General features: G+C 48.0%; 1 protein-coding gene across 3 annotated transcripts; it reads left to right on the top strand.

Annotated features, from left to right (window-relative positions):
* Positions 1–1,734: 1,734 nt before the first annotated feature.
* Positions 1,735–21,905, top strand: exoc3 (exocyst complex component 3). Of its 3 annotated transcripts, none has more exons than XM_088644142.1 (13): positions 1,735–1,918; positions 4,336–4,488; positions 7,555–7,774; positions 10,418–11,099; positions 12,774–12,891; positions 15,653–15,778; positions 16,980–17,080; positions 18,459–18,569; positions 18,918–19,059; positions 19,500–19,622; positions 20,181–20,342; positions 20,805–20,932; positions 21,350–21,905. In XM_088644142.1, the coding sequence occupies exons 2-13, from the start codon at positions 4,345–4,347 to the stop codon at positions 21,519–21,521; spliced, it is 2,229 nt and encodes a 742-aa protein (XP_088500268.1). In that variant the 5' UTR covers positions 1,735–1,918; positions 4,336–4,344; the 3' UTR covers positions 21,522–21,905. The 3 variants fall into 3 exon arrangements, with proteins under 3 accessions (XP_088500268.1, XP_088500267.1, XP_088500269.1); XM_088644141.1 differs by having other exon boundaries at positions 1,736–1,907; XM_088644143.1 differs by lacking the exon at positions 1,735–1,918 and adding an exon at positions 3,549–3,570.
* The last annotated feature ends 2,617 nt before the right edge of the window (positions 21,906–24,522 follow it).

Below are 24,522 nucleotides of genomic sequence, written 5' to 3'. Positions count from 1 at the left end.
CATTACTGTAAATATTTTGCAAACATTATTTTATAAAACAGTCTACAATAGCTGCGTAACAGCTTTTAAACCCCATAAACCTTCAACAAGATTGTGAACCCTAAGGTGTATTAGGTTCACAATCTTGTTGAAGGTTTATGTTTCAAGCAATGCTAGGGAGCAATATTTATCTAAAAAGGAGGTGAATGTTGCAGTTGCCGACACTCATGAGACTCTTTAAGGAGTGTACAGTAGTTTCCTGCATTAGACTCTCTCCCATCTTTTCACCACTTCCTGCTGAGGCTTTTCGTTTGGAAATGAAACCCAAATGAGATGAAGCCCACATCTGTAGGAACAGCGCCTGGTTTGTGACAAATGTGGTGTGAACTCTGATGGGCAGGTCCCTTCACACGACTCCGGGAATTGAAAACTGTGCTCTCGTCGCCTTCTGGGAAGCTTTCCGAACGGAAGACACCTCCCGGATTCGCTGCAGTCGGTGGAGTGGTGCTGATTACTGCATGGTAAACTAACAGCTGGAGTTAGCTGGAGTTAACGCAGGACAGCTCAGTACAGGGCAAGGGCTGTGCCAAAGGCCACATTTCACATCCTGCAAACAGCTCCTGCCAGCCTCACCCCTGACATTGCTCACTTTCAAGTGAAAACACCACCAAGGACAACAGCCCATGGATTTCAAAAGAGCAAGAAACCTCCATGATGAAGGAAGAAACACCACGATTCAGCCATTGAACCTTCTCCAGGTGTATCGGTGTTTTGTAGGGTGTAGTTAACCTTTTCTTCCTCCAGTACGGAGTAACTCAGCCCCCCCCCCCCCCACTCAGACAAACAGTATACTGGATTTCTAAGCATTTTAGTAATGAACTTTAACTTAAACATGAAACTGCATTTAAGAGTGCACATGAATAATGGCAATAATGATAGTGCCCTTTGCATTTTAAAAGTATGTTAAAATTAAAAGGTAGAGGAATTCCTCAGTGGCGGTAGGAGCATGAACAAGCTCATAAAAAAACAGAAGCAGCTAGTTCGGGCTAAAGATGAATGCACTTTGCACAGAGACGTGGTTCTTGAGGTCTGTGAGCTGAACTGCTGAACTGCTTAGGAGAAACAGTCTCATCGGACTGTGGGTCCCTTACCAGATGTGTGTTTCTGCACGGCGGGTGTTTCGGTACAGACTGTTACCTACGAGACGAGACGAGAGATAACACCACTGTCCTGCACAGATGGTGAAGGTCTGGCAAGGGCATTGTACTGTCACCCTTGTCATTGAAACAGTAAGCCCATCCCAGCATTCCGTTCAATGTTGTTGGCGGTTTAGAATCTAATATTGTCGATTTTCTTTTAAAAGGTGGACTGTTACTGATTTGTCCCAAATACAGAGTTTCATTCTTTTATGGGCACCAAGTACTCAGCTCTAAGGTTTTATTTTCTTTTTGGTAGCAGGTTTTAGGGAATTTTCGAATGACATAAGTGAGAGGCTAGCTGTCAGATAGCCATGGTAGCAAATCAAACTACATTTGTACAGTAGTAGAAAATATTATGCTGGAGCTCGTTTCTCGGCGTACTGAAGTTTTAAAACTATGTCGTGTTAGCCATAAAAAAAAATCGCAGAGGGCAAGTACATGTGTCACTTGGTTGGCCTTGGCTCGAATATTATATAGACTATACTGTCCGTGCACTGTATCTTGAATTTTTGCAGTCTTTGTTGTAGGAACTTGAGAAAACTCCAACTCCCAGAATGCAAGGCAACCCGAATAGGAAGTTGTGGCAGTCAGTTGTGGCGAGTTGGGCGGCGTACAGCGAACCGCGACCGAGAAGGGTAGTTTTTATTTTGTGATCTAGAATATGGGATGCATTTATTAATGCAGTCTGTTTAACGGTGTGTTTTCAACTCCCTCGGAAATCACTCACAGGTAGGTGCGCGGTGAGTCCCTGTTTTTACCGTCGGGAGGAAACGAAATTGTTCCGGCTGTCACCTGGGCCTGTAGATATTTTTCCATTTGCCGTGCCTGGAAACTTGCTGTCAGATCCTGGTTTTGGGAAAGGCTTTTGTGGTTGTGCGTCTTGCGGGACAATCGCAGCACGTAGCGCTCAACAACATGCAGTTCTTCGCATAAACAGACGAAACGCGCAGATGCTAGCAGTAATAATACAAGCTTAAATAAGAAATAATGATGAAACCGATTTGCATACGGTACGTGAGCACCGTGCTTTGACGTTTTGCAAAGAGAGGGCTTCTTTGCTAAACTCCTCAGATGTACTGTTTACATTTACAGCCAACTCTTATTAATTGCTTCGGAATGGTAGAGGTAATTGCTTATCTACCGGATCGAAATATATCAGATTTGTTGATTTGTTTAAGTCGTGGTGGATTAGTGCTGAAAACGCTGTTAATTCACATTGTTACGGGCGCAAGATGCTTTCCATGTTAAGGGCAAAGAATCTCTTGTGCACGCAATTTATACGCATTGTTGTGCGTGTCAAGTACTTTGCGATTGTGTGCACAAAGTAATGTTTGCAATGATAATGTTGGTGTGTGTTTGCAAAGTGTCAGTTTGTGAGCGTACGGTAGTGTTTATTGTGACACGGTAGTGTTTATTAGTGGGTGGACAAGTACAGGTTACCATAAACCCCTGGCAATCACATTGAAGGCACATACATTGCCAAGCAGACGTGTAGAATATGATTTCTCATTTTGTGTAACAGTGTGCTGCCAACTGCACATTGCATGCTAAGAAGACAGAATTGAATATACACTCATTTATTACGTGTAGAAATCAGTGTATTGCAGACTCCATACCCTTAACCTGTCGGGTGGACAGGAATAAGTGTATTGAAACAGGCACTAGCTGAGAGAAAAACTTGCATGACACTCAAATCAACCACTGAAGTGCTTTGGAACTCTCTGACCTTCTGTTTCTGGAAATGTCAAACTGTTGCGTGCGTTGTGGTTTTGCTTTTTTCAGGCACCCTAGAATTTTGTCCGAAATGGAAATCCTTTTATTGTGCCAAGTGGTACAAATTAGAAAGGTTTGAAGGAAAATCAGAAACCAGATGTAACAAAGTGGAAAATTGTCTTTTTTTGTTTGTTTTTTTTTTATCTCGGCATGACCGAATGATTTTCTTTTGTCTTTAATCAGGTGATTTAACATTCCTAAATGGCTGAAGAGGTTTATTTTAGAATTCAGACACGTCATTGTACTTGCTGTTTCACAGAGCCCACACAACTCTAATGTTTGAGAAATATTCCAAAAACTGAGAGTTTAAGTTCTCAGGATGATTGAATCCCCAGGGCCTGACAGAATCTTCTTTAATTGGACTCGTGGAAACTAGAGATGTTTTTCAGAAGCCATGGATGCAGCTCTCCCAGCCGTCCCTGAAGACGGGAAGGAACCAGGGACTGGATAATTGCTAATAACATGTCCATCCGTAGAATTAGTGAGAAAACTGGAGTAAGACAAATATGTTTGACTTCTGTTGCATGTAGGGTTAAAGAAACTATCATTTGACATAAACTAGTGGATTGCCTGTATGGAATTAAGTTCCTAAGGGATAATCGGCATAGATACAGAAAAGGTAAATGAGAGGTTTTGGACATTTGGAGGAAATGTTTGTGTGTTTAATTTGAGAATTGTTTGATAGAAGATCTAGTAATTGGTGGAGTACCACAGGGGTCTGTACTAGGACCACTGCCCTTTCTGATTTAGAACAAGAATCTAGATTCTGATAGAGTAAAGTAGTCAAATTGGTGCCGTTGATACAAAAATGGGAGGATCAGCAAACAAGTAGTTCAGAAGGGCTGGGACAGTTCCTGACCATAGACTCTGTCGCTAGAGAGCTAGTAAAGTCTGTAAATCTGTTGTCTCTCAGGCCTATCTCAGCTTTGAGAGGAGGGCGGAGGGGTGGCTCTGTGGCTAAGGATCTGCGCCTGTGACTGGAAGGTTGCTGGTTCAAATCCTGCTCCGTTGGGCCCCTGAGCAAGGCCCTTCACCCTAACTGCTCCAGGGGCGCCGTACAATGGCAGACCCAGCGCTCTGACCCCCAGCTTCTCTCCCTGTCTGTGTGTCTGTGTCTCCATGGAGAAAAGCTGGGGTATGTGAAAAGACGAATTCCTAATGCAAGAAATTGTATAGGGCTAATAAAGAAACATTATTATAGCTGTGTGAGGAGGGAGGTGGTTGTTGGGATTGTCAGTATCACTGGCGATTATTGAAGGTTTGCAGGGCAACCTCACGTGGGAACGTCTGTTCTTCCTGTGTCGCTGCTCGGCTCCCCGCGCCCCAGCCCCAGAGCCCGGTCCGCGGCTGGCCCCGCCGCTCATAGCGACTCCTCTGCTTGCAGGCGGCGGCAATGGAGGAGACGGACAGGGAGACGGTGGCCAAGGCGGTGCAGAGAGTGGCCGGCATGCTGCAGCGCCCCGACCAGCTGGACAAGGTGCAGCAGTACCGCCGCAGGGAGGCCCGCAAGAAGGCCTCGGTGGAGGCCCGGCTGAAGGTGCGTTCCCCCCCCCCCGCCGCCCCGCCCTGTGGCTCAGCCGCTGGGCCTGCAGCCTGTTCTCGAGTCCGAGTTCACGTTGGTTTGTCATTCCGGCCATATACAAGTACACAGTTCCTCCTGGTCCACGGTGCAAATACAGATAGGACATTGTAGGCAGGATACACATTGTGCAAAAAGTGCACATTACTAAGGCAAATACATAATACAATATACACAACACACTGGGGGGATTTAAAACCTGCTTCTGGAATTGGGGTGGGTGCCAGTAGATTCCAGGGTGCTGAGGAGCCTGACAGCCTGCGGGGAGAAGCTGTTCCAGAGTCTGGTGGAGCTGGCCCGTACACTGCGATATCTTTCCCCAGAGGGTAGGAGGACAGAGAGTTTATGGGAGGGGTCATCTCCTATACTGGAGGCCCTGTGTGGGGCGTTTGTGACAGGTGACAGAAATGGAAGGGAGGGAGGCTCCAGTGATGTTTTCAGCCGTTTCCACAATCCGTTGCAGGGTCTTGCGGTCTGAAGCGTTGCGATTCCCCAACCGAACAGCGACACGGGTGGTCAGGGTGCTCTCAGTGGTGCTTCTGTAGAATGTGGGAAGAATGGGCGGGGGAACGTTTTTGCCCATTCCATGTTAGTAAAATAAAAAATGGTTCTCCTCAGCACAGGCCCGCCCTGTGGGGAGTGCAGAGTTTCAGCTTGCGTGTAGACAGCTCTGACCAGCGTGCTCCCCACCCTGCAGTTTCCTGCGTGGGAAATGCAGAAACCGGCCTGTGTCGGCTGAATGAGGTCTATGACAGGGCCCTGTGCGAAGCTGGAACGTCAGCAGAAATATAAGCGTGGGTCCTGCCTCTGACCGCAACATGAAAATGATTGCCCTGGTCCCCGAGGAGGAGACGTACAGGAGCCTCTGCAGAGTTTCTCCTCGGCCTGTAACGCTTCAGAGCTGTGCAAATACCTAATTGAGCTGGTTGACCTTACTGTCGTTTGATTAATTGTTTATTTCCACGTCTCAGGTCAGCAAAACCCAGAGTCCAGTCTGGCGTTTTGGGCTTTCCTCTGTGCCCCTGTTATCAGTGTGTCAGTGTGACAGCGCAGAGGTGTCGCCGCCCTCTGGAAACACACCTGGTGCAGATCTCCTGATCGCCGGAGTTATATCCGCTGTGCAGGAAGTGGCGCTGGACACGATCGGAGCCCAGCTGGGGCGGAGCGGGGCTGCGCCTGCCCCGTCAGCACAGGAGGACGGAAGAGGGGTCTGTGAGCTGGTCAGCTCGGCTCAGGAGCTCAGGAGCTCAGGAGCTCAGGAGCTCAGGAGCTCAGGAGCACAGGAGCACAGGAGCTGACCGAGGCAGTGTGGCTCTGGGGGGGTTTGACAGTGAGCCTCCGTCCTGGGTGACATGAAAGGCCAGAGGAGAGGAAGAAAAAGTCACTGAGCTTTCAGAAGTTATTTAAAAAAATCTGCCCCTTTTTTCCAGTTAGTTCCTGCCAGACGCCTTTCGCTTGTTTTGGGAACAGCTTAGGACATTGTTGCAAAATGTTTTTTTTTCAAATTAACAAACTCTGTGTCCGCATATGGTTTAAGTTTTACTTAATTGCCTTCCCCTCTTCACTTCTTTGTGCTGAACTCTGAAGTCAAGTTTATCTGAGTCCCAGATTCTTTCCCACTTTGCCTGGGTTCGTTTCTGTGTTGTAGCTGCTGGAATAGGCAAACCTACTCCAGAGGCGTTAAGCTGCTATAAATGTAATATATGTTACACGTTGTGTAAACCCGAGGAGAGGACCAGCAGTTCTTCCACAGAGCACTTCTGTCACAGAGATTTCCAAAGGGTATCAAAATGCATCTCTTTTTTTAGTTATGCATTTGGTTTCTTTATGAGGTCCCAATGTCACAGCCTGCGGTTGCTTTTCCTATGTTTTAACTTCTTGTGTGCCATAGTAGCCTGTCTGCCTGTTAACGTGAAGTTTATTTACTTGAAACTAAATAACTTCAGTGCTTTTGAGGCTGCATGACTTTACGAAACACGGTTAAATGGGCTAAGTGAACACTGTTTTTCTTTTGTAAGGTACAGTGTGTTCATTTGCAAATCCAGTCTGAACTTCAGAGGGCTGTAGCAGTGGGCTTTCTGGGGCAGATGCTGAGCAGCTGAAGGCTTGTTGCCCCTTGATAATCTGAGTCTTTCTCTAATATTGTCGGCAAGCATTTGACATGTTCCGTGTTTGTGCTCGGTATGATTGGCTGTCAGGTGACTACGAGAGAAAATGATGTGCCAGTATTCCATTAGGAATTACTCACATCCCTTTTCTGTTTCCATGCTATTAGCTATGATTTGACTTTTTCCATTTCCGAAGTTTTCCAGGCTGAGATGATTCTGGTTCTTATCCAGAAAGTGTTTTGTGAGTGCAGGGCAGTGTCTCGGAGAGGCGCGGGCTCAAAGCTGTCGTGACAGAGGTTGACAGGTTTGATGCAGGGTGATTTATTTCTTCCGCTAACTACCGTCTTGTTTCTTCTGGAGAAGAACCGTACACGCAGGTCTTTAAGGCATCATGGAGAATTGCCAGACTGCCAAAATACTGGCTAAAAAAACATGAGCAGAGAATTTTAAAATAGTTTTGCAAGTTATTTGCCGTGGCAAATAACATGTTATCCAGAATTATACAGTGTATCTGTTCGGATGCAGTGGCCAGTCTTGGGAAGAAACTGTGTGTTTGAGTTGTTAAGAGTCATAGGCTGTTGTTCAGTGTCCTAAAGGTACATTCCCATATCGAGAAGGCTCTTCAGGCTCGGACTCTTAAGTGCAGACTGTTAATAAGTGCAGTTATAAGTTACTTTGACACTTGAATGACCCAAATGCTCACGACTGTTTTAAAAAAGGATGAAATCTGGGTAAAAACCAAAGCTCATTGTGTTTATGTGCATAAATCTATTCCTTGCCCGTTCGGTCTGTTGCGAGCTGGTGTTGGTTCTTCAGTCGGGACGTTTCAGTCTCGTCAAGCGGGCGCCCATCAGGCAGCGCGTTGAAGCGTTTCTGCCCCGCTCCCGTCTCGATGAGCTTGCGGTCTGCCCCCCAGGCGGCGATCCAGTCGCAGCTGGACGGGGTGCGGACGGGCCTCAGCCAGCTCCACACCGCGCTGGTGGACGTCAAGGACATCCAGCACGCCCTGGCGGACGTCAGCAAGGACTGGCGGCAGAGCATCAACACCATCGAGAACCTGAAGGACGTGAAGGACGCCGTGGTGCAGCACAGCCAGCTGGCCGCCGCGGTGGAGAACCTCAAGAACATCTTCTCAGGTAACTGGGGGGGTGTCAGGGGTCGGGGGGCCGGGGGTCAGGGTGGTCGGAGGGTCGGGAGGTCAGAGGGTTGGGGGGGCGGGGGATTTGGTTGTTGGGAGGTCACGAGAGGCCCATTTACAGTCGGCCTTCAATTCTTGTAAATAATCACCATGGTGATTAATTGCTTAATTACTAACCTAATGGGTGAGGGGTTAGCCAACATTCTCCCGTGGGAAGAACTAGGTTTATCTGGAATGTAAAGGGCTCTACAGTGGGTGTAGCTGGCTGGGGGTTTTGTAGAACAAGTCTTTGCATGTATGAATATTATTGCCACAGTAAGGACTCCTTCACACCAGACGTCGTCCAGTCAGTGTGACTCTTATTGTGCTCCTGCGCTGTGAGCCACCTTGTGTAAGTTGGGGCTGTCACAGTGACGCTGTATGTGGACGTTTTATCATTGCATTCAGCTTTGTACAAGGTGAAAGCTGCGTTTAATTTCTGGATTTTTAAAAATTGTGTTGCTGTGTCTGTCTTGTGCTTTATGTTTTTACAAGTCCATTCCCTGGCTAGCATTTTAATTAGTTCTGGCAAACAAGTCCTATTGCATTGCATTTCAGGAGGTGTGATATTTTTATCGTTAACTTCGTTATGTTGTTTGCCTGTTTAAAAGCCTTGCCTTTCATGAGTGTGATTGATTAGCTTTTGCATGGCACGTTTACTGTACAAGCCCTGGATTTAAATTAAGTGTATATCTTCAAATTACACCTCCTATTGCATTGTTTTCCTAAAAACATCAACTCCTTACTCTCTTAATACCGGCGATGCCCTTCAAGCCTTTACTGCAAAGAAGCTCTTGAATATTAAGACCACCATCTAATAGGATTTGCCCTGTACTGGGTATCTAGTCAAAGCCTCGTGTAAGCCCAGATCAGCTCAATTTGCGTTAAGATTTATTTCACTGGGGGCAACTGTTCGAGAGTTACCTAACACGCTCTTGTCCTGGTAGGGCTTCAGTATACCCTAAAATAAACAAAACAAGGCAAAAAATACTTTGTAATCCACAAATCACAAGTTCGTTACAGCGATGCATTGGGTGTCTGAGGAAATGGTCTCAGCGCGTCTCATCCCTGTGCGAACGGTGTATCTGGGCAGGACTCTGGATGGGTTCTGCCCATTGGGTTAGACAGGGCTGAAGAAGCAGTGTTCTGCGCTCTCAGACAGTGGGCTCGGCCTGCCTCCAACCATGAAATATTTCCCCTTTAAAATATGGGATTCGGTTGTCACAGTTGGACAGTTGTTTAGCCCTGTCGTGCGCTACGAAGAGCAGTGAAGAGATCCCGCGGCAGACAGGTGAGCTGTGACAGACGGGCACATCCTTTACGGGTACCATCAGGTAACACCTGTGGTAGCACCCAGGGGTGCGCAGCAGAATTCCTCTTTTGCGTCTGCTTTGTCCTGTAGAGCAGGTGGTTCCAGCTCCAGTCCCGGAGGTTCAGGCAGGCAGGAGGAGTTGCAGGTCTCTTTAAATCAGCAGCTGAGCACCTGGGAACTCTCCAGCAGTTAGTTCAGTCAGGTGGGGGCAGGAGGGCTGCACCCGCAGGGCTGGGTCCTGGGGGGGTCACAGTGAGTTGCTGCCCAGCCCAGCGGCCACAGAGCACCTTTCATTAGCGTGATCTCAGGACAAATCAGGTGGGTTTTCTGCTCCTGCAGCAGAGGGCAACACACGACATTGGCAAAAAGCGCAGGCAAACGGTGTTCAAGGCAGATCTCGGCTCGAGACGGGTGTGAAGAGAGCAGCACTGCGTAGAGCAGGGTGATAGGTCAAGGCGTTGAGAGCAGATGTGACTGCAAGGGACTAGACTTTATCTCACAACAAGGTTAATATCTTCGTATTAGCTTTACTTCCTAGTTGTTACCCAACAAGGTTTTAAGCCAGTGTCTTTCAAGTGACCTCTCGATTGGATTTGTGACATTTCTTGGAACATGCTGATGAAATGTGAACACTGTGATGGGCAGTAATCAATTCATCCTAGCACAGAAAGGCTTCAGGAGCTACAAATAGTCTAAAATCTGCATTTTACTGGAAATGGGTTTGGACTGTTCCCTTGACTTATTCCTTGGAACTAAATAGTGACAAAACAGACATTTTACTGGTGGGCAGCAAATCTCAGCTGGAAAGGCTAGAGAGCTGCACGGTCATGGTTGAAGGCTTCCTCATTCACACGTCCGCCACAGTCAGGAATCCGGGAACCACACTTGATCCTCTCCTGAGTTTTGAGCCCCACATAAAACAAAATCAATGAAGGCTTCTTTAATTCACTTTAGAAATATCGCGTGCATTAGGAAATTTCTATCAATTTTAATGTATTAAATATGAAGTGAGACGACGGAAGACTGTAAGTCTTGTAAATTAACTGTAAGGTGCATTTGAAAGTTAAATTAAAGGAAACATCATATGCAGCAGTATGTCCTGTAGTTTGGACCAGGTTTATACGAAATGTTGTTTTGATTGCGTACTGTTTCCACGCCTGGTTTCTGCTCTTTCAGCCGCACTGTGATCCTTCACAAAACCCACAGCAGCTCTGTACAGTCCTTCTCGGTGTTCGCCCCCGGCAGCGTGGCTCGTGGTCTTGACTTGCAGTGCTCTCGGTCTCTCCCCAGTGCCAGAGATAGTGCAGGAAACCCGGGTGCTCATCGAGCAGGCGGAGCTGCTGCAGGCCCACCGGAAGCTCATGGACCTGGAGTGCTCCCGGGACGACCTCATGTACGAGCAGTACCGCATGGACAGCAGGAACGCGCACGACATGAACCTCATCTGCAACTACTTCGGGGAGGTGCAGACCCTGTCGGAGGAGCTGGCCAAGCAGCTCTGGATGGTGCTGCAGAGGGCCATGGTGACCGTGCGGCGCGACCCCACCATGCTGGTCTCCGTGGTGCGCGTCATCGAGCGGGAGGAGAAGATCGACCGCCGCATGCTGGACCGCAAGAAGCAGACGGGCTTCATCCCGTCCGGCCGGCCCAAGAATTGGAAGCAGAAGATGTTCGAGGTGCTGGAGGGGACTGTGAGCACCCGGATCGAGGGCACCCAGTCGGACACCCGCGAGTCCGACAAGATGTGGCTGGTGCGGCTCCTGGAGATCACCCGCAAGTACGTGCTGGACGACCTCGTCGTGGTGAAGAACCTGATGGTCCAGTGCTTCCCGCCGCACTACGGCATCTTCAGCGTCTTCTTCAGCCTGTACCACCGGGGCGTGTCCGCCAGGGTGCAGGAGCTGGCCGCGGAGGACCTGGAGGCCAACGAGATTGTCTCCCTCCTGACCTGGGTGCTCAACACCTACAAAAGGTACGGCAGGCGGTTCGGAGGGGGCCTTCGGCTCCCCCCCCCGATAACGGATCCTCTCCGTGTGTCTGGCGTTCTGGCACTGCGAGCCCGGGCAGGCTGGCAACTAGGTTGAATGACCCAGAATGGCTGCTTCTGGGGAAAAAGGATCGTTTGTTTTTGATTCCTGCAGTGTCACTTTAATTGGGAGGCCAGCTTCTTCTGACTTACTGCTTTGTAAGTGATTCGCTTGGCTATCCGAGCAAGCAGTCATTCCCTGCGGCGTCCGGTTGGCCATGTAATCGTGTGTAAAATATTACAGTGTTAAAGACGGCCACAGTGCGCAGTCCAGATTTTTGTTTCGTGGCTCTCTAGGTCCGATGTCCGCAGGGTTCCGCGAAAACGCAGCTGTTTTGTCTTTCACTGTCATTCCAGTAGTGTAAAGGCACCAGCCAGACCATAAATAACCATGAATACAGGCAGCGAAAATGAATGTCGTGTTATTGTAGATGTCAGTTTTCCGCTCTGCTGCACGCGTGTTGTAATGTTGACCCACGTGTATGGTGAAGAGTGGTTGTCACAGTATTTAAATGCGATGGATCCCTAGCAATTGCAGGTACTCCTTGGCACACAATTCCAGAAAAACTAGTTTATCTAATCCAATAGACACACGCATTGTTGCACATCGCGTGCACAGAGACGGATTACGCTAAAAAAAGATATTTTTATAACAACAGCACGAGGCGTCTTTGTTTGCATTAAACAAGGCAACACATTTATTACACACTGGTTCTGTTTCTGCCCTTTTGTTCGCTGAAAACGTGGCTGCCGAGGCACTGCGGATTGGTTTACATTCATTCATTGGGCAAATATTCCCTGTGGGGAATTAGTCAAGTCTGTTTCAAATCATTTTCACTTTGTTAAAAAGAAAACAACCCCCGATAATGCTTACTGTAAGGTCTGTGTGATAGACATGAATATTTGTGTTTCTTTTTCATATTTTTGAAATTACTGCCCCTGAGCTCTTCATACAGAACGGCCCTGGCTGAGGAGCCTAGGAGGGAGAAGGTTTTAGGACATATTGTCATTTTGGGTGTCATGTTATAGAATACTTAGCACACCAGTACTGTACAGGCTTTGAAGGAAGGTGATATTTACTTGGAACAGCAACAGTAATATCCCTCTTGCATTTTTCCCATGGTAAGACCCGGTTTGTGACTAAAAATATTTTCTTTTTTAAATAGTAGCAAAGGAAAAAGATCCCCCTCACAAACGAGTCTCTCTCCACAGTAGGTCGTTTCTGGTTTGTCTGTCAGGCCTCCATGTTGAAACTGTGCTCGGGCGAAGGTTTTGTGACTGCTGCGCCGATGATGGTGTCAGCTGAGATTGGACACGAGGCCACCAAATTCCTGGAGAGACCCTGGCTCGTGCCGCAGTGGCCTTGGCAGCCGTCTCCCAAGGGAAGGCAAGCTGTGGGATCATTTTCCCCGCACGTGAGAGGCCAAGAAAAAATCCCCCCGCCGGCAGGAAACACTTGGAGGCCAGCAGCAGCCCGTCCGAGCTCTGGGCTCTTCCTTGGTCCGCGTTGGCTCCGAATGCAGAAGTGAAGCGCTGATCTCCGTGAGAGGCTGCGGTTCTTAGTTTCCCCAGCGCGTGGGGGAAAAGGCTGACGTCCTCGTCCCGGTTGTGTTCCTGCAGCGTGGAGATGATGGGGCACCCCGAGCTGCTGGCGGAGGTGGACATCAATGGGCTGGACCCGCTTCTTCCTCAGAACGTGGTGCAGGAGCTGCTGGGCACGTACATCCAAACCTTCACCGTGAGTTCACTGCCGTGCCTCGGTCGGCCTTTGGCTGCTGAGGGAGCCAGGTGATGCTGGAGATCTGCCCCCCCTGGGCCGTGCAGCGCGTGTGGCCTCAGCTGTGGAGGAGGAGGCCAGTCAAGCAGGTGCAGGAGCCATAGTTTCGCCCTCTTCCCTGGCTGTTGTTCTGCCCAGCACCACTCGAGCTGGGCGGAAGGACAGGGAAGATGCTGGTTAAACTCACTGGATACAGGCTCTACCCTGAAGTCACTCTTTCCTCGGTCAGTGTTTGATTGAAGTGCAGTAAGAAGCAGGCAGCCCAGTCTGAGCTTCCGCTGGCAGCAGGGAGTTTGAAGGCGGATTTTAGTTCATTGGATCACCGCCGTCGTGCTGTACAAGCCGGCCGCGTGCATGTTCTGTAGCAGGAGGCCTCAAGTTTCCTTTTCCATCTCACGTCAAACATGAGGTATGGTTCATGCCTGTGGTGTATCTCGCTGTTGACTGCCATTGTGTCATTAGCGACACCCGAATAAATGGTAAAACAGTAAGAAAATAGATAGAAGCCGTTGAATATTGTGTCTAAATGATAACACTGAAAGTGAAGTTGAAATTGTTCTCTCCAAAACGTTAGTGTTCTTGTATCTGCTAGGCCGCCATTCGGAATTGGTTGCTCCTGAGTGTTTTCAATTCAGAATGGTGACATTTTGTCATGCTAAGGAAGAACGTTACAGATCGAAGCACACGGGTTCATCAGCCTGTGTTTTATACAGTGCCTTTTAGCACGTAGTGGAAGTGAATATGGTGAAATTTGAACCTTGCTTTCTATTTCGGACGAGGCTGTGATTTCTCGCAAGTCAGTCTCTTAGGTAGTGGCCTTACTGTACGTTCTGCGCTACTTCTGCGGATCCATCAGCTGTGGACACAAGGCACGCCTCCATCAACCTCTTACTGCGTCTTCTGCAGCCATTCCTAAGGGGGCTGCAAATGAGAGGTTCAGATTTCCACACTAATCCTCAAACCTTGCGCTGCTGTTCTGAATCTCCGGGGGGGGGGGGTTTTCGGAGAGCTTGATCGCATAAAGCAGGAAGAGCTTGCTTGCCGCCGTTCTTCCCAAAAAGACCCCCGCATGTGACACTCCTCCTTCAGCCTGCTCCTTGAAGTCGGATTTGTGAGTCTGCAAGGAGCTTTTCGACATTTTTGTATATAAATGTTCAGAGGGGAGGATAATGCACTCCCTCACATTTTATGTAGTAGAATTATTGTCTTCTTCTATCTTTCCAGAGTCTTTCCAGAGGTCTGGAAGGCTGTTGAAGATTTTTTTTCAATCTCATCTTGATCACTTTTCACTTTTGTTTTCTTCTGGAATGTTAATGATGCCACCAAGCAGGTATCTGCGGGTGGCGTTATCTGGATAGGACTCTGGGCAACAATTAAATCATGCCTTATATACCTTCCTGGCTGAAAATCTCAGGGTTTGTATTTCTGTGACCTGTCAGTAACTAGGGATATCAAAACAACTGCAGGCCGACACACAGTTACAATGTTATGACAAATTGCGATTTAATTGTCTGTTTTTTGACAATTGACATCTCATTGTTTGTGTGTCCCTTTCCGTGACGGTCCCTGCCCTTCCCTAGGGCGGTCTTGAGGACCTGCCGCATAAAAACCCACAATAACAAGTCGAAGCACGTGAAGGAGACCTGCAGGCTTTTTCCAGGCTTGCAACAAAAAATATTTAGAAACCCCTCCCCCCCTCTCATACCGTGCACATCCTTTTTGTGCTAAAGAAAACCACTCATTGCACCCATTTGAGTGTGTGAACAAAATGCCGTCCACCAGAAATCTAATTGACAGATAAGTACCCGGTGAGTCTATTTACAGCAGTCAGAGGCTCTTTGGCGACCTCTGTTGACAGTGCAGCTGTAATTGCACCCTGCGTCATTTATGACACTAGCTATGCCTTCTTTTTTATACTTTTTATACTTTTATGAAGCATTGCGTTGTGAGGGATCTTAGTATCTCCGTTGAAATTGTTTTCCAGGATCTGTGTATTAAACAGTGGTTTCATTTCCTGGCCCTAACAAATTTCAGGTAACCAGAACAGTGGACAGTTCTGGTAGAATTGTCATTTGGAGGTGTGACATAAATATTTATGTCCTGAATTAGCAGTTAACCTTTGGCGCAATAGTGCAGACCCCTGAGGAGCGAAGTTAGTAGCAGGACTACAGAGTCTCAGCAGGGTTACTCGTGTATGTGAGAAACAGAATATAAGAAAGGTTAGAAATGAGTGGAGGCCGTTCAGCCCGTCTTGCTTGCTTGCTTGGTTGCTAGTAGTTGGGTTCAACATGTCCGTCTCCCTGACTCTTGATGGGATCTCACAAAGTCCACAAAGCTGCATGACTGGTGGACTGGCTCCGGTCTTGACTGGCAGGGAGGTTTCTTCACAGGCGCTCTCAGTCCTGCCTCAGCCCTGGGCAGTGCTCGGAGGAATATACGCAGTACGTGCTCTGGATGCATGTGGTTGATGCAGTCTACCCAAGCCCTCGTCTGTTTCTTGTTCCATACTTTGCCGTTTTACTTAAATCCTGGTCCTTGTATGGCAGCTGATGTCAAAGACGTCCCCCGCGTCTGGTCCGCATCTCCAGCTTTTGTGACGGTCTCAGTCGGGTGCCTACCAAGGCTGAACTGGTTCCATTCAGTCCATTCAGGCTGGCAGGCTATGAAGTGGTTTGCTGGCTTCCCGCCCTTTGACCTCGGCCCACTCTCGCTCCCTTTACAGTCGAATATCACCGGCTGGCTTCGCAAGGCGCTGGAGACGGACAAGAAGGACTGGAAGAAGGAGACCGAGCCCGAAGCTGACCAGGATGGCTACTATCAGACCACTCTGCCTGCCATCGTGTTCCAGGTGACTCCCCTCTCCTTGTCGAGCCTGGCGCGCTGCTTCTCCGAGTCCTGTGCGTCCTGGGCGGGATGCAGAGGAAAGTTTTATATGCCTTGTGTACCTCAGTCACCCCTACATTATTGGCTGTTATTAATAATCTGTTACCAGTGGTAAGTTTGCATGGTGGTTTACTGTAGCTCTTACAGTTGGCACCAGTTGACCTTGGTTTTTAATTGACTCTAACTCTGCACAGCTCACACTGGGAATCCATCCTCCAAGGATGGATCCAGATATTTTCATGGTGGTATCTACAGCAGTAGCAGAGTTAAGAGTAAGCCACAAGTACAGTGAAAGCAAGTTTTAATATGAGGAGGGAAATTGCAGTTTGAGTACCAAATAACCGTCCAAGATAGCTACGTAGAGTCATGCGCTGTAGAGACACTGTGTTCGGCGTCCAGTTGAGATGCAGTTTAGGTTTGTCTGACGTAAAGCACGCTGTCTGCTGAAGGGTGGAGCAACACATTCTGGGCTCCTCCTTTTCCTGCAGCATTTTATAGGCACCCCTGCCTCGCCCAGGGCAGCCGATAAGCCTGACTGCATGAGCTCGACTTAAAGCAAGCAAATCGGTGACACCCGGAATGGGTGCAGCTCACATGGGTATCTGTGGGAAGAACGGTCACAAATGAAGTTAGTGGTTCATTGATCCCCGGATCTCATCCAGCTGTTTCTTGGAAGAAGCCAGGATATCAGCTTCACAGCCACGTGGCTGGGTTCAAGGCAGGCTCTCGTGTTTCTAGAGCCTTTAATGTAGAGGGAGCTGGACCAGAAGTACACCTTGTCGACGTTCAAATAGTTCAATTTCAGAAAGCCCCCCCTTCTTTGTGTTTCTTACTGTTCCCCCCGATCTGCTGGGCAGTGGGGCTGCCTGGCGTCACCCAGGTGGGGCTGCTCTTCAGTGGAGAGGGACCTGAGCCCCTCCTCTAGGTAGACCGTTCTGATGTAACTGCTAAATGCCAGATGTAAATGCTAGTGGTAGCGTCCCTGTATTTAAATCTGAGTACGCCTGCTGCAATTACAGTGAAGGCTCGGCGCCGTTCGTGATGCAAATGCAGTTTGTAATCGTGTCAGTTGGGGCGGTCTCTGCCCCTAAGCGCGGATCAACATTTCGAAACGCGGAGGTCCCGGTCGCTCTGCCTAACGGGTGCCGTTCTGCCGATGTGCCCAGATGTTCGAGCAGAATCTGCAAGTGGCCGCCCAGATCAACGAGGCGTTCAAGGAGGAGGTGCTGCGGTTGTGCCTGAAGCAGATGAACTCCTTCCTCTTCAGGTGAGGCCCGACTGTACTGTCCACCCCTCCCCCTTCTGCCCTCCGCGGGCTCGGGGCCGCGCTCTCAAAAGCAGCGTTTTCATCTCCGCGTTTGAAACATGTAAATAAATCCTTGGTGTTCTGTAATCAGTAGTATTTTATAGCACAAGTGGCGTAAAGCTGTTGTGTGTCCAACGTAATTAAACTGTCCCTCTGAGCACAAATTCAAGCCTCGGAAACGCACACCTCTGCTGTTTCCAGTTTGCGTTGTTTGCTTGGTAATTCTGCTCAGTGTAGTTTCGCTCAGTTGAACTGGAAGTCCTGTTTTTGGAATGTGACAAGAAGTAATTGTCAGGGTGTCCATGTAGAAGACCAGGCACTTGAGTTTCGGCCTTCACTTCCCTTTGCTTCTCTTGGTGGAACACAACCTAGTTACTGATGGTTACCTTGCCATTATTATTATTATGGAACAAGTAATAGGTTTATTCCATGCTGAAAAAAAGAAGAAAGAGAACACAACGTTTCGGCCGTGGAGCCTTCTTCAGGTGTGAGAGAGACAGGGCAGTAGGCAAAGGTAATGTAGCGGGAGAACAAAGGTTGGGAGGGAGGAGGGGTTAGAGGCGGGAGCAGGGGACAGAAAGAGAGGCCAATCAGGAGGTGTGAAGTCAGAATGGGTGCAGAGAGGTGTGAAATGAAACTTCCAATGAAGGGAGAAAATTTAAAAGAACAGTAATCTGTCGTTAAGGGAAGGGAGAATGTGTGATCCTAGCTGCAGAATAATTTTAGTTTCGGTGGTCTTTCTGATGTATGAGTTCGGAAAACCGTCTTTGAGAACACAGACGGAGAGATTATAGTGGTCGTGGCCGTCAGAGGTGAAATGAGAAACAGTGGGCTTGGAGAGATCTTTAATCTTCACAGCCCTGATGTGTTCTCTGAATAATAATAATAATAATAATAATAATAATAATTATTATTATTATTATTATTATTATTATTATTATTATTATTATTATTATTATTATTATTATTGTTGTTGTTGTTGTTGTTGTTGTTGTTGTTGTTGTTGTTGTTGTGGTTATAGCACACTGATTGGTTTTCATAATTGGAAACACGTTCCCGGAAGGGGTCGTGAACTTCTCTGTTTGATATCGCGTGTAATCTGCAGATTTGTTTAAACCAAATTTACGGTTCCGTTTCCTACATCCTGGTGATGGCCAATATAGGTCTGACTATAGGACAAATCTAATGAGTGACTGCTTACCTGGGGAAATAGTAATGGAATGGCCTGTTGTGCACCACTTAAAAAAGCAACCCTTGGTTATTTAAGCCTCTCTTGTATGAATACACCTTGCCTCACCCATACGTGAAGGAACAGTAAGATGTACTGTATACTTCTCAGGTACAGAGAAGAGGCCATCGCCTACAAGGAGGATCATCTGAGGGACCGTCAGCTTCCACAGTGCTACGTTCAGTACATGATCGCCATCATCAACAACTGCCAGACCTTTAAGTAAGCCTCCGATTGCCAGGTTTGACTCAGCTGGACAGGTGTTGGAGAAGGTGCTCCTGAACGCCAGGGAATGGGTCAGGTTTAGTTTCTTTCAGTCTGACCCCACAGAGGTGCTGCTCTCTAGGGTTCCTGGTGAAAGCAGGGGTAGAGGTCACGCCCCCTGCTTCTGCTTGTGTGCCGGAGGGAGATCGGTCTGCCCAAGCAGGAGCTGAGCGCGGTAAATCACGAAGAAACTGATTTTTTTTTTTTTTTTAGTTGTCCTCCCAGTGGTTGCAGTTCAAATAAAGGCTAGCGTATGCGTGCGACAGGTCTTGGAGGTCACGCTGAACAGCTCCCATCCACTTTCAGAGAGTCCGTCACCAGCTTGAAGAAGAAGTACTCGCGAGCCGTGGAGCACAGCCAGAACGACGTGGCGATCGAGAAGACGCTGAACGAGGTGGCGAAAGACGGGTGCCTGTTCCTGCTCGACGAGGTCTTCCTGGATCTGGAGGTCAGGAGGCTGGCGCCAGGATTGTTAACGCTGGGACGATTGCGTGTGTCCAGGTTCTGTGGCCCTGTGGTCAGGGGAGAGGGGGGGACTGAGCGCCGCTGTTTGCCAGTGTCCCGGGCGCGTGAAGCCCAGAGTATTATGTGGCTGAAATGATTTTAAGAAGAAAAAAAACATGGAAATTAGATCTGAAGCAGAGTTCAGGTTATTCAGAGATTGAAGGTCAAGCTGTGGCTGTGTTGCAGCGACACCTTGTGTGTGAAAAATAGCTCAGAAAACACAGGACACAGGAGATCCAGATGAATGCATTAGGGGTGTTGTCAGCTCTTGTAAAACCAAGACTCGGTACGACTTAATGTTTCCACACTGCTTTTTTTTCACTCCTCTACTATCTGCCAGGTGTGTCTGTTGGAGTCTCAGTATAAATTGTCTTGTCTTCACAGCAACACCTTAGTGAGCTGTTGACAAGAAAGTGGCTGACAGGATCCAACGCAGTCGACACCATTTGTGTTACTTTAGAGGATTATTTCAATGACTTTTCCAAAATTAAGAAACCGTACAATAAGGTAAGCTGAAATATGTCAGGTGCACTTGTGTCCAAGGTGTTTCGTATGACTTTTTAATTAATGTGACTGCTACTGTTGGGAATGCACATATCTCAGTTTTGCAATGCAAACGTTTTGTAATACATCTGTAAAACATTTTTGTGTTAATGATATATTGTCTTGCTCTGGAGCTGCCCTTATTGTGGCGTATTTTTGGAAACTATCCTAATTTCTGATCTTGAGTTGCACTGGAACGGCAAGCAGCAGAGGCTGTTAAACTCCACAGATTAAACGATCAATATGATTTAAGCACATATAAAACAAAAGGTATTATGCAACAAGTGCAGTGAAGTTCTTAAAATTAAAATATAATAATAATTTATACCCCACACTCATATTCTTTGCAAGAACAAGAAGGTTTTGATTGTGAATTGTTCATTGTAAAAAGAAAAACTAACTGATTTCAAGAATGATCCACCTAAACTTTTAAGAAACAGAACGATCTGGAATAGATGAAGTTTTTGTGAACTTTTGTGCTGTAATTATGTAAGCCACTACCTTTATGTATTCACATTTCAGGAGATGACTGTTGAAGCTCATCGCAGAGTCATCATTGAGTACATAAAGGCAATAATGCAAAAGAGGATCTCTTTCAAAAATGCAGAAGAAAGGAAAGAAGGAGCAGATAGGATGATCAAGGAAGCCGAGCAATTCAAATTCCTGTTCAGCAAGCTCTCAGAGGTGCGTTCTGTACAGAGAGACTGGAGTTTCAATTTACACTAATAATTCCCTCCAGCTTCTGCAAATGTGTACACCACATGCAAGTGTTATTCACATTTGTAGAGATAAGAGAGCAATATGTTTCTGGCTCAAGGTTGGAGTGATTGAGAATGTGACAGGACGGGGTGTCTCACACCGTGTGTGTGTAGAGATGTGAGCACACCGTGTGTAGAGTGTGAGCACACCGTGTGTAGAGTGTGAGCACACCGTGTGTAGAGTGTGAGCACACCGTGTGTAGAGTGTGAGCACACCGTGTGTAGAGTATGAGCACACCGTGTGTAGAGTATGAGCACACTGTGTATAAGGAGCCTATCAGCGAAGCCTGTGGGCCTTTTCTGGAAATTGTCTTTGTTCGTGCCGTGCCAGTGCGGGCGCGTTTGTGCGTGGTGTGTGTGAGCACCGACGCACTGCTGTGCTCCACAGGGCCTGGGCGAGGATACCAGCCGGCTGTGTGACGCCATCAGCGCCATAGCGGAGGTGTTCAAGCTCACCGACCCCAGTCTGCTCTACCTGGAGGTGTCCACCCTGGTCTCCAAGTTCCCCGACATCAGGTGGGTCTGCCCTCGCTCTCGCCCCTGGTGGAGCTGCGGGAGTGGGAGGATTGCAGTCGACAGATCGCCTGTCGAGTGGTGGAGCACATGGTCAGAGGTGCGTTCTTTAACTGCGGGCAGGCAGATGATGGGGCGACACCCATCAGCCTGTGACTAATTATAGAAAAGTCTTTCTGGGGTAGCTTCCACATTGTGATGGGTTGTTAGGAACGTGCAGGCGTTGGCTTTTGATGAGCGCGTGAACCTGTGACAGTTTCTGCGCGTTCATTGAACCGGAGCTTATTGACCTGGTGACCGTTTAGAGCTCTCTGTGCAGTAAGGAGTGGTGATCATGCCGGGGGAGCTGTGTGGTGGTCTGAAAGCGCGGTTGTGAGTCTTGAGTCCTGTCGAAGTGCCGTTTTATCTCCCGCCCTCCAGGGAAGAGCACATCCTGGCTTTGCTGGCCGTGCGGGGAGACGCCAGCCGGGACATGCGGCAGACGATCATCGAGACTCTGAACCAGAGCAAGCCCTCGTCGAACGGCAGCGTGCAGCCTCTTTTCAAAGACATAGCTGTCCCCACGATGACCGTGCCGAAGCTGCTCAAGTAAACGAGTGGCGGCAGCTCGAACTCTTCACCTGCGTTCATGAAATACGAGGAACGGGTTTGAACGAATTGTATTTCCTTGTGCACTCTGGGATCGGACATTTTCTGGAAGGGACGCACGAGAATCTGGGACACCTGTGGTGGAATTCGAGCCCTGGAAAATACTGTAATTTGTTTCGTTGTATCGGTAACACGTCTAACATTTGATACTTGATGTACAGGGAAAAAAAAAACATTGCTCACCTTTGCCTTTTTCATGATCGACATCCAGCTTGTGTAAGGGCCACATTTGTTTAGTTCAGAAAACACTATTTGTAGCTGGTGCATGCGTTTCTGGAATATTTTGTTGTATATTAAAAATAAAATTGCTTTTGGTCATCCTGGAGAACTGCTTTTTACCTCTGTTCTGTTTGAATAGGACCCTTTGGTACTGAAGCACACGGATTCACACGTTTGGAAGGTACAGTACATGGTCTTCTGTTAAATGAAATTGAAAGTGATTGAACGATATTTAAAGGAACCTAAATTTCGTATTGTCATTTAAAATCTCGTCAAAGTTAAGGAAAAACGGATAAGTCATTTCACGAGTAATTCACATGTAAATTGCTTTGCTTCAACCTGCAGTTTTTGAAAGACTAGCAATGAGAATTGATTTTTTTTTTAAAGATTAAATTCTGGGGCAGAGCTTAAAAGCGCTTGTTTAAATCCCCGTTTGCCTGTTTTAATTGACAAGGGTAAGGTCTTACATATACTTAGGGTCTGAAGTTTTTTTTTTTTTTAAGCGTTGGACTTGGCAATCCCAGCTTGAGTTCCACAATAAGACAGTCAATGATTCAGAAACTAGTCGTGGCAAAGGGCAGCTGGACACCGCCTCTCCAGCGTCTCCGTGTATTCGCCATCTTGAGCGTCAGCCGTCCGCCTGAGGCCCTGGCCGGCGTAGCTGGGCTCGGTGTGATCAGGAGCGCCCTGGTTTCACGCCCCCCCTGTCGCTCTTGCGGGCTCCTCTGCCGGGGGGCTGCGAGTTGCCCTCCTGCTCTCGGAGCGCGGTTATGGCTTATCACTTCGCGAAGTGACCGCTGCTGGTGTTCAGGTGATGGAAGTCTAATGAATTGTGAGGGACCGGGGGAGAAGCGGGGTGCGGGCGTGTGGTACCGGCCGCTCAGTGGGGATGTCGTTTCCACTGCTGTTTGTTTTGGCAGTTGAGCCCAGGTGTCCTGCGTTCCTGCCTGTTGGGCCTCTCGTCCCCACTGGTACCTGACCCTGTCCGGGACGGTTCCGCTTCAGCAGTAGTCACAGTGGGTTTTCTGCCACGCGTGCCTGGTGTTTTTCGGGAGGCTTGTCTTTTCTATCCAAGCGTTTATCTGGGCGGGAGGAACAGTTCTGGCTTTTTATTTAGGTATTGACATCTTTTTTTCCCTGCAGAATAGCTGACTCTGCTTGGTTGAAGAAAAAAAAAAGGGGGTGGCACCCTGTCGTTGGGAGATTGTTTTTTTTTTTCTTCTCTCCACTGAAAGAATTTCATGCCAGTGATGAAAAGTTCAAGCCCGTGGGCAGACGGAGAAAGTCTGATGTCCAGCCCTGCTCCAGGACAAGGTCTGTGAAGTGTGAGTGGTACAGACATGACACAGAAGGATGGGTTTTGCTAACGGTAGTCCAGTCACTCGTGTCTCAGTGTGACAGCTGTGCTGGGGGGGTGGGTATCCATTATCCATGAGACACGAATCCCTTTCCAGGAAACTAAAAACCGTTTCTTCTTATTCTGACACCATGTGCCGCTGATAGATGTCTGAATGTCTGATAGAATTATTTCTACTCGCATGGAGAAGAGTAGGAAGGGCAGTGCGGGGAGCGGAGCTCTTCCACTCGCAGGGGTGAGGTGGAGCAGCACAGGGCGTGTACGCCCTCTGTTGCGCCTGGACTGACCTGCCGCCAGGGGCCGCAGTGCGGCTGGTTTCGGTGGAGGCGCGCAAGCCGGGACGGGGGCAGATCCGGCTCAGGGCTCGTTCTCCCGGCTGCAGACTGTCCTTCACCCCCAGGCCCGGCCCCTGAGGCGCACTTCTGAAGGTGAAATGCAGTTTCTGCATGCCCCCACCCCCCCCTTCAAGTGTTTCCGGGTGGAAATAAATGTGCGCTTTGAAAAAAAATCAGGCGCACGATTTTTCATAGAAAGTCCTACACGTACACCTGCTATGTATCTATCCCTTGCCTTATAGCTAACGTGCTGGACCGCTCGGTGGGCATACTGTGTATTTAGTGTGTAGTTACTGTTGCTCTACTATTATGATATGTGATTAACAACAGTTACTATATCGTTGTTGTGTATTACTGCAATTTTCCTCACGGGATCAGTAAAGTATCTATCTAGTAGCAGTATTATAATTTGAAGGACCAAGTATAGGTGTATTCCATGCCGAAAAGAAAAGAGACACATCGTTTCAGCTGTGGAGCCTTCTTCAGATGCGTAAATATTTTTGTTATCATTACTTATCATTTAATCTGTCATTTTATAATTTAATCTATGAACTGGTTTCATCACTCTGCTCTCCTCCCCACTGAGAGCTGGTGTGTGGGGAGCGTTCTGGCGCACCGTCGCATCATCCAGGTGGGGCTGCACACTGGTGGTGCTGGTCGAGGGGAGTCCCCATTACCTGTAAAGTGCTTTGAGTGGAGTGTCCACAAAAGCGCTAAATAAGTGTAAGCAATTATTATTATTATTATTATTATTTATTAATGTGAATACACACACTGAGGCCCAAAATCCATTTTTTTGCCTTTTATGGAACTTCAGCTTTCCTCAAACTCCGTCTTAAACCCTGTTTTTTTGTTTTCATCAAATGTGTGAAAAAAAAATCTAATAATTTAGTTTAATATATTTAACGTTTTTCTCCATTAATCGGCGTATGAAATAGGTTTATCACCGGATGCGACGCTCTCCGGTTTCCTGACCTTGACTGCCCCCTCATGGCGGTTTGAGGGACAGCCGCGTCCCCCCCTCTCCCGCTCTG

Source organism: Lepisosteus platostomus, chromosome 8 (genome assembly GCF_059453375.1).
Source record: "Lepisosteus platostomus isolate fLepPlt1 chromosome 8, fLepPlt1.hap1, whole genome shotgun sequence".
Lineage (NCBI taxonomy): Eukaryota > Metazoa > Chordata > Actinopteri > Semionotiformes > Lepisosteidae > Lepisosteus > Lepisosteus platostomus.
This window is presented reverse-complemented; position numbering and strand designations above follow the sequence as displayed.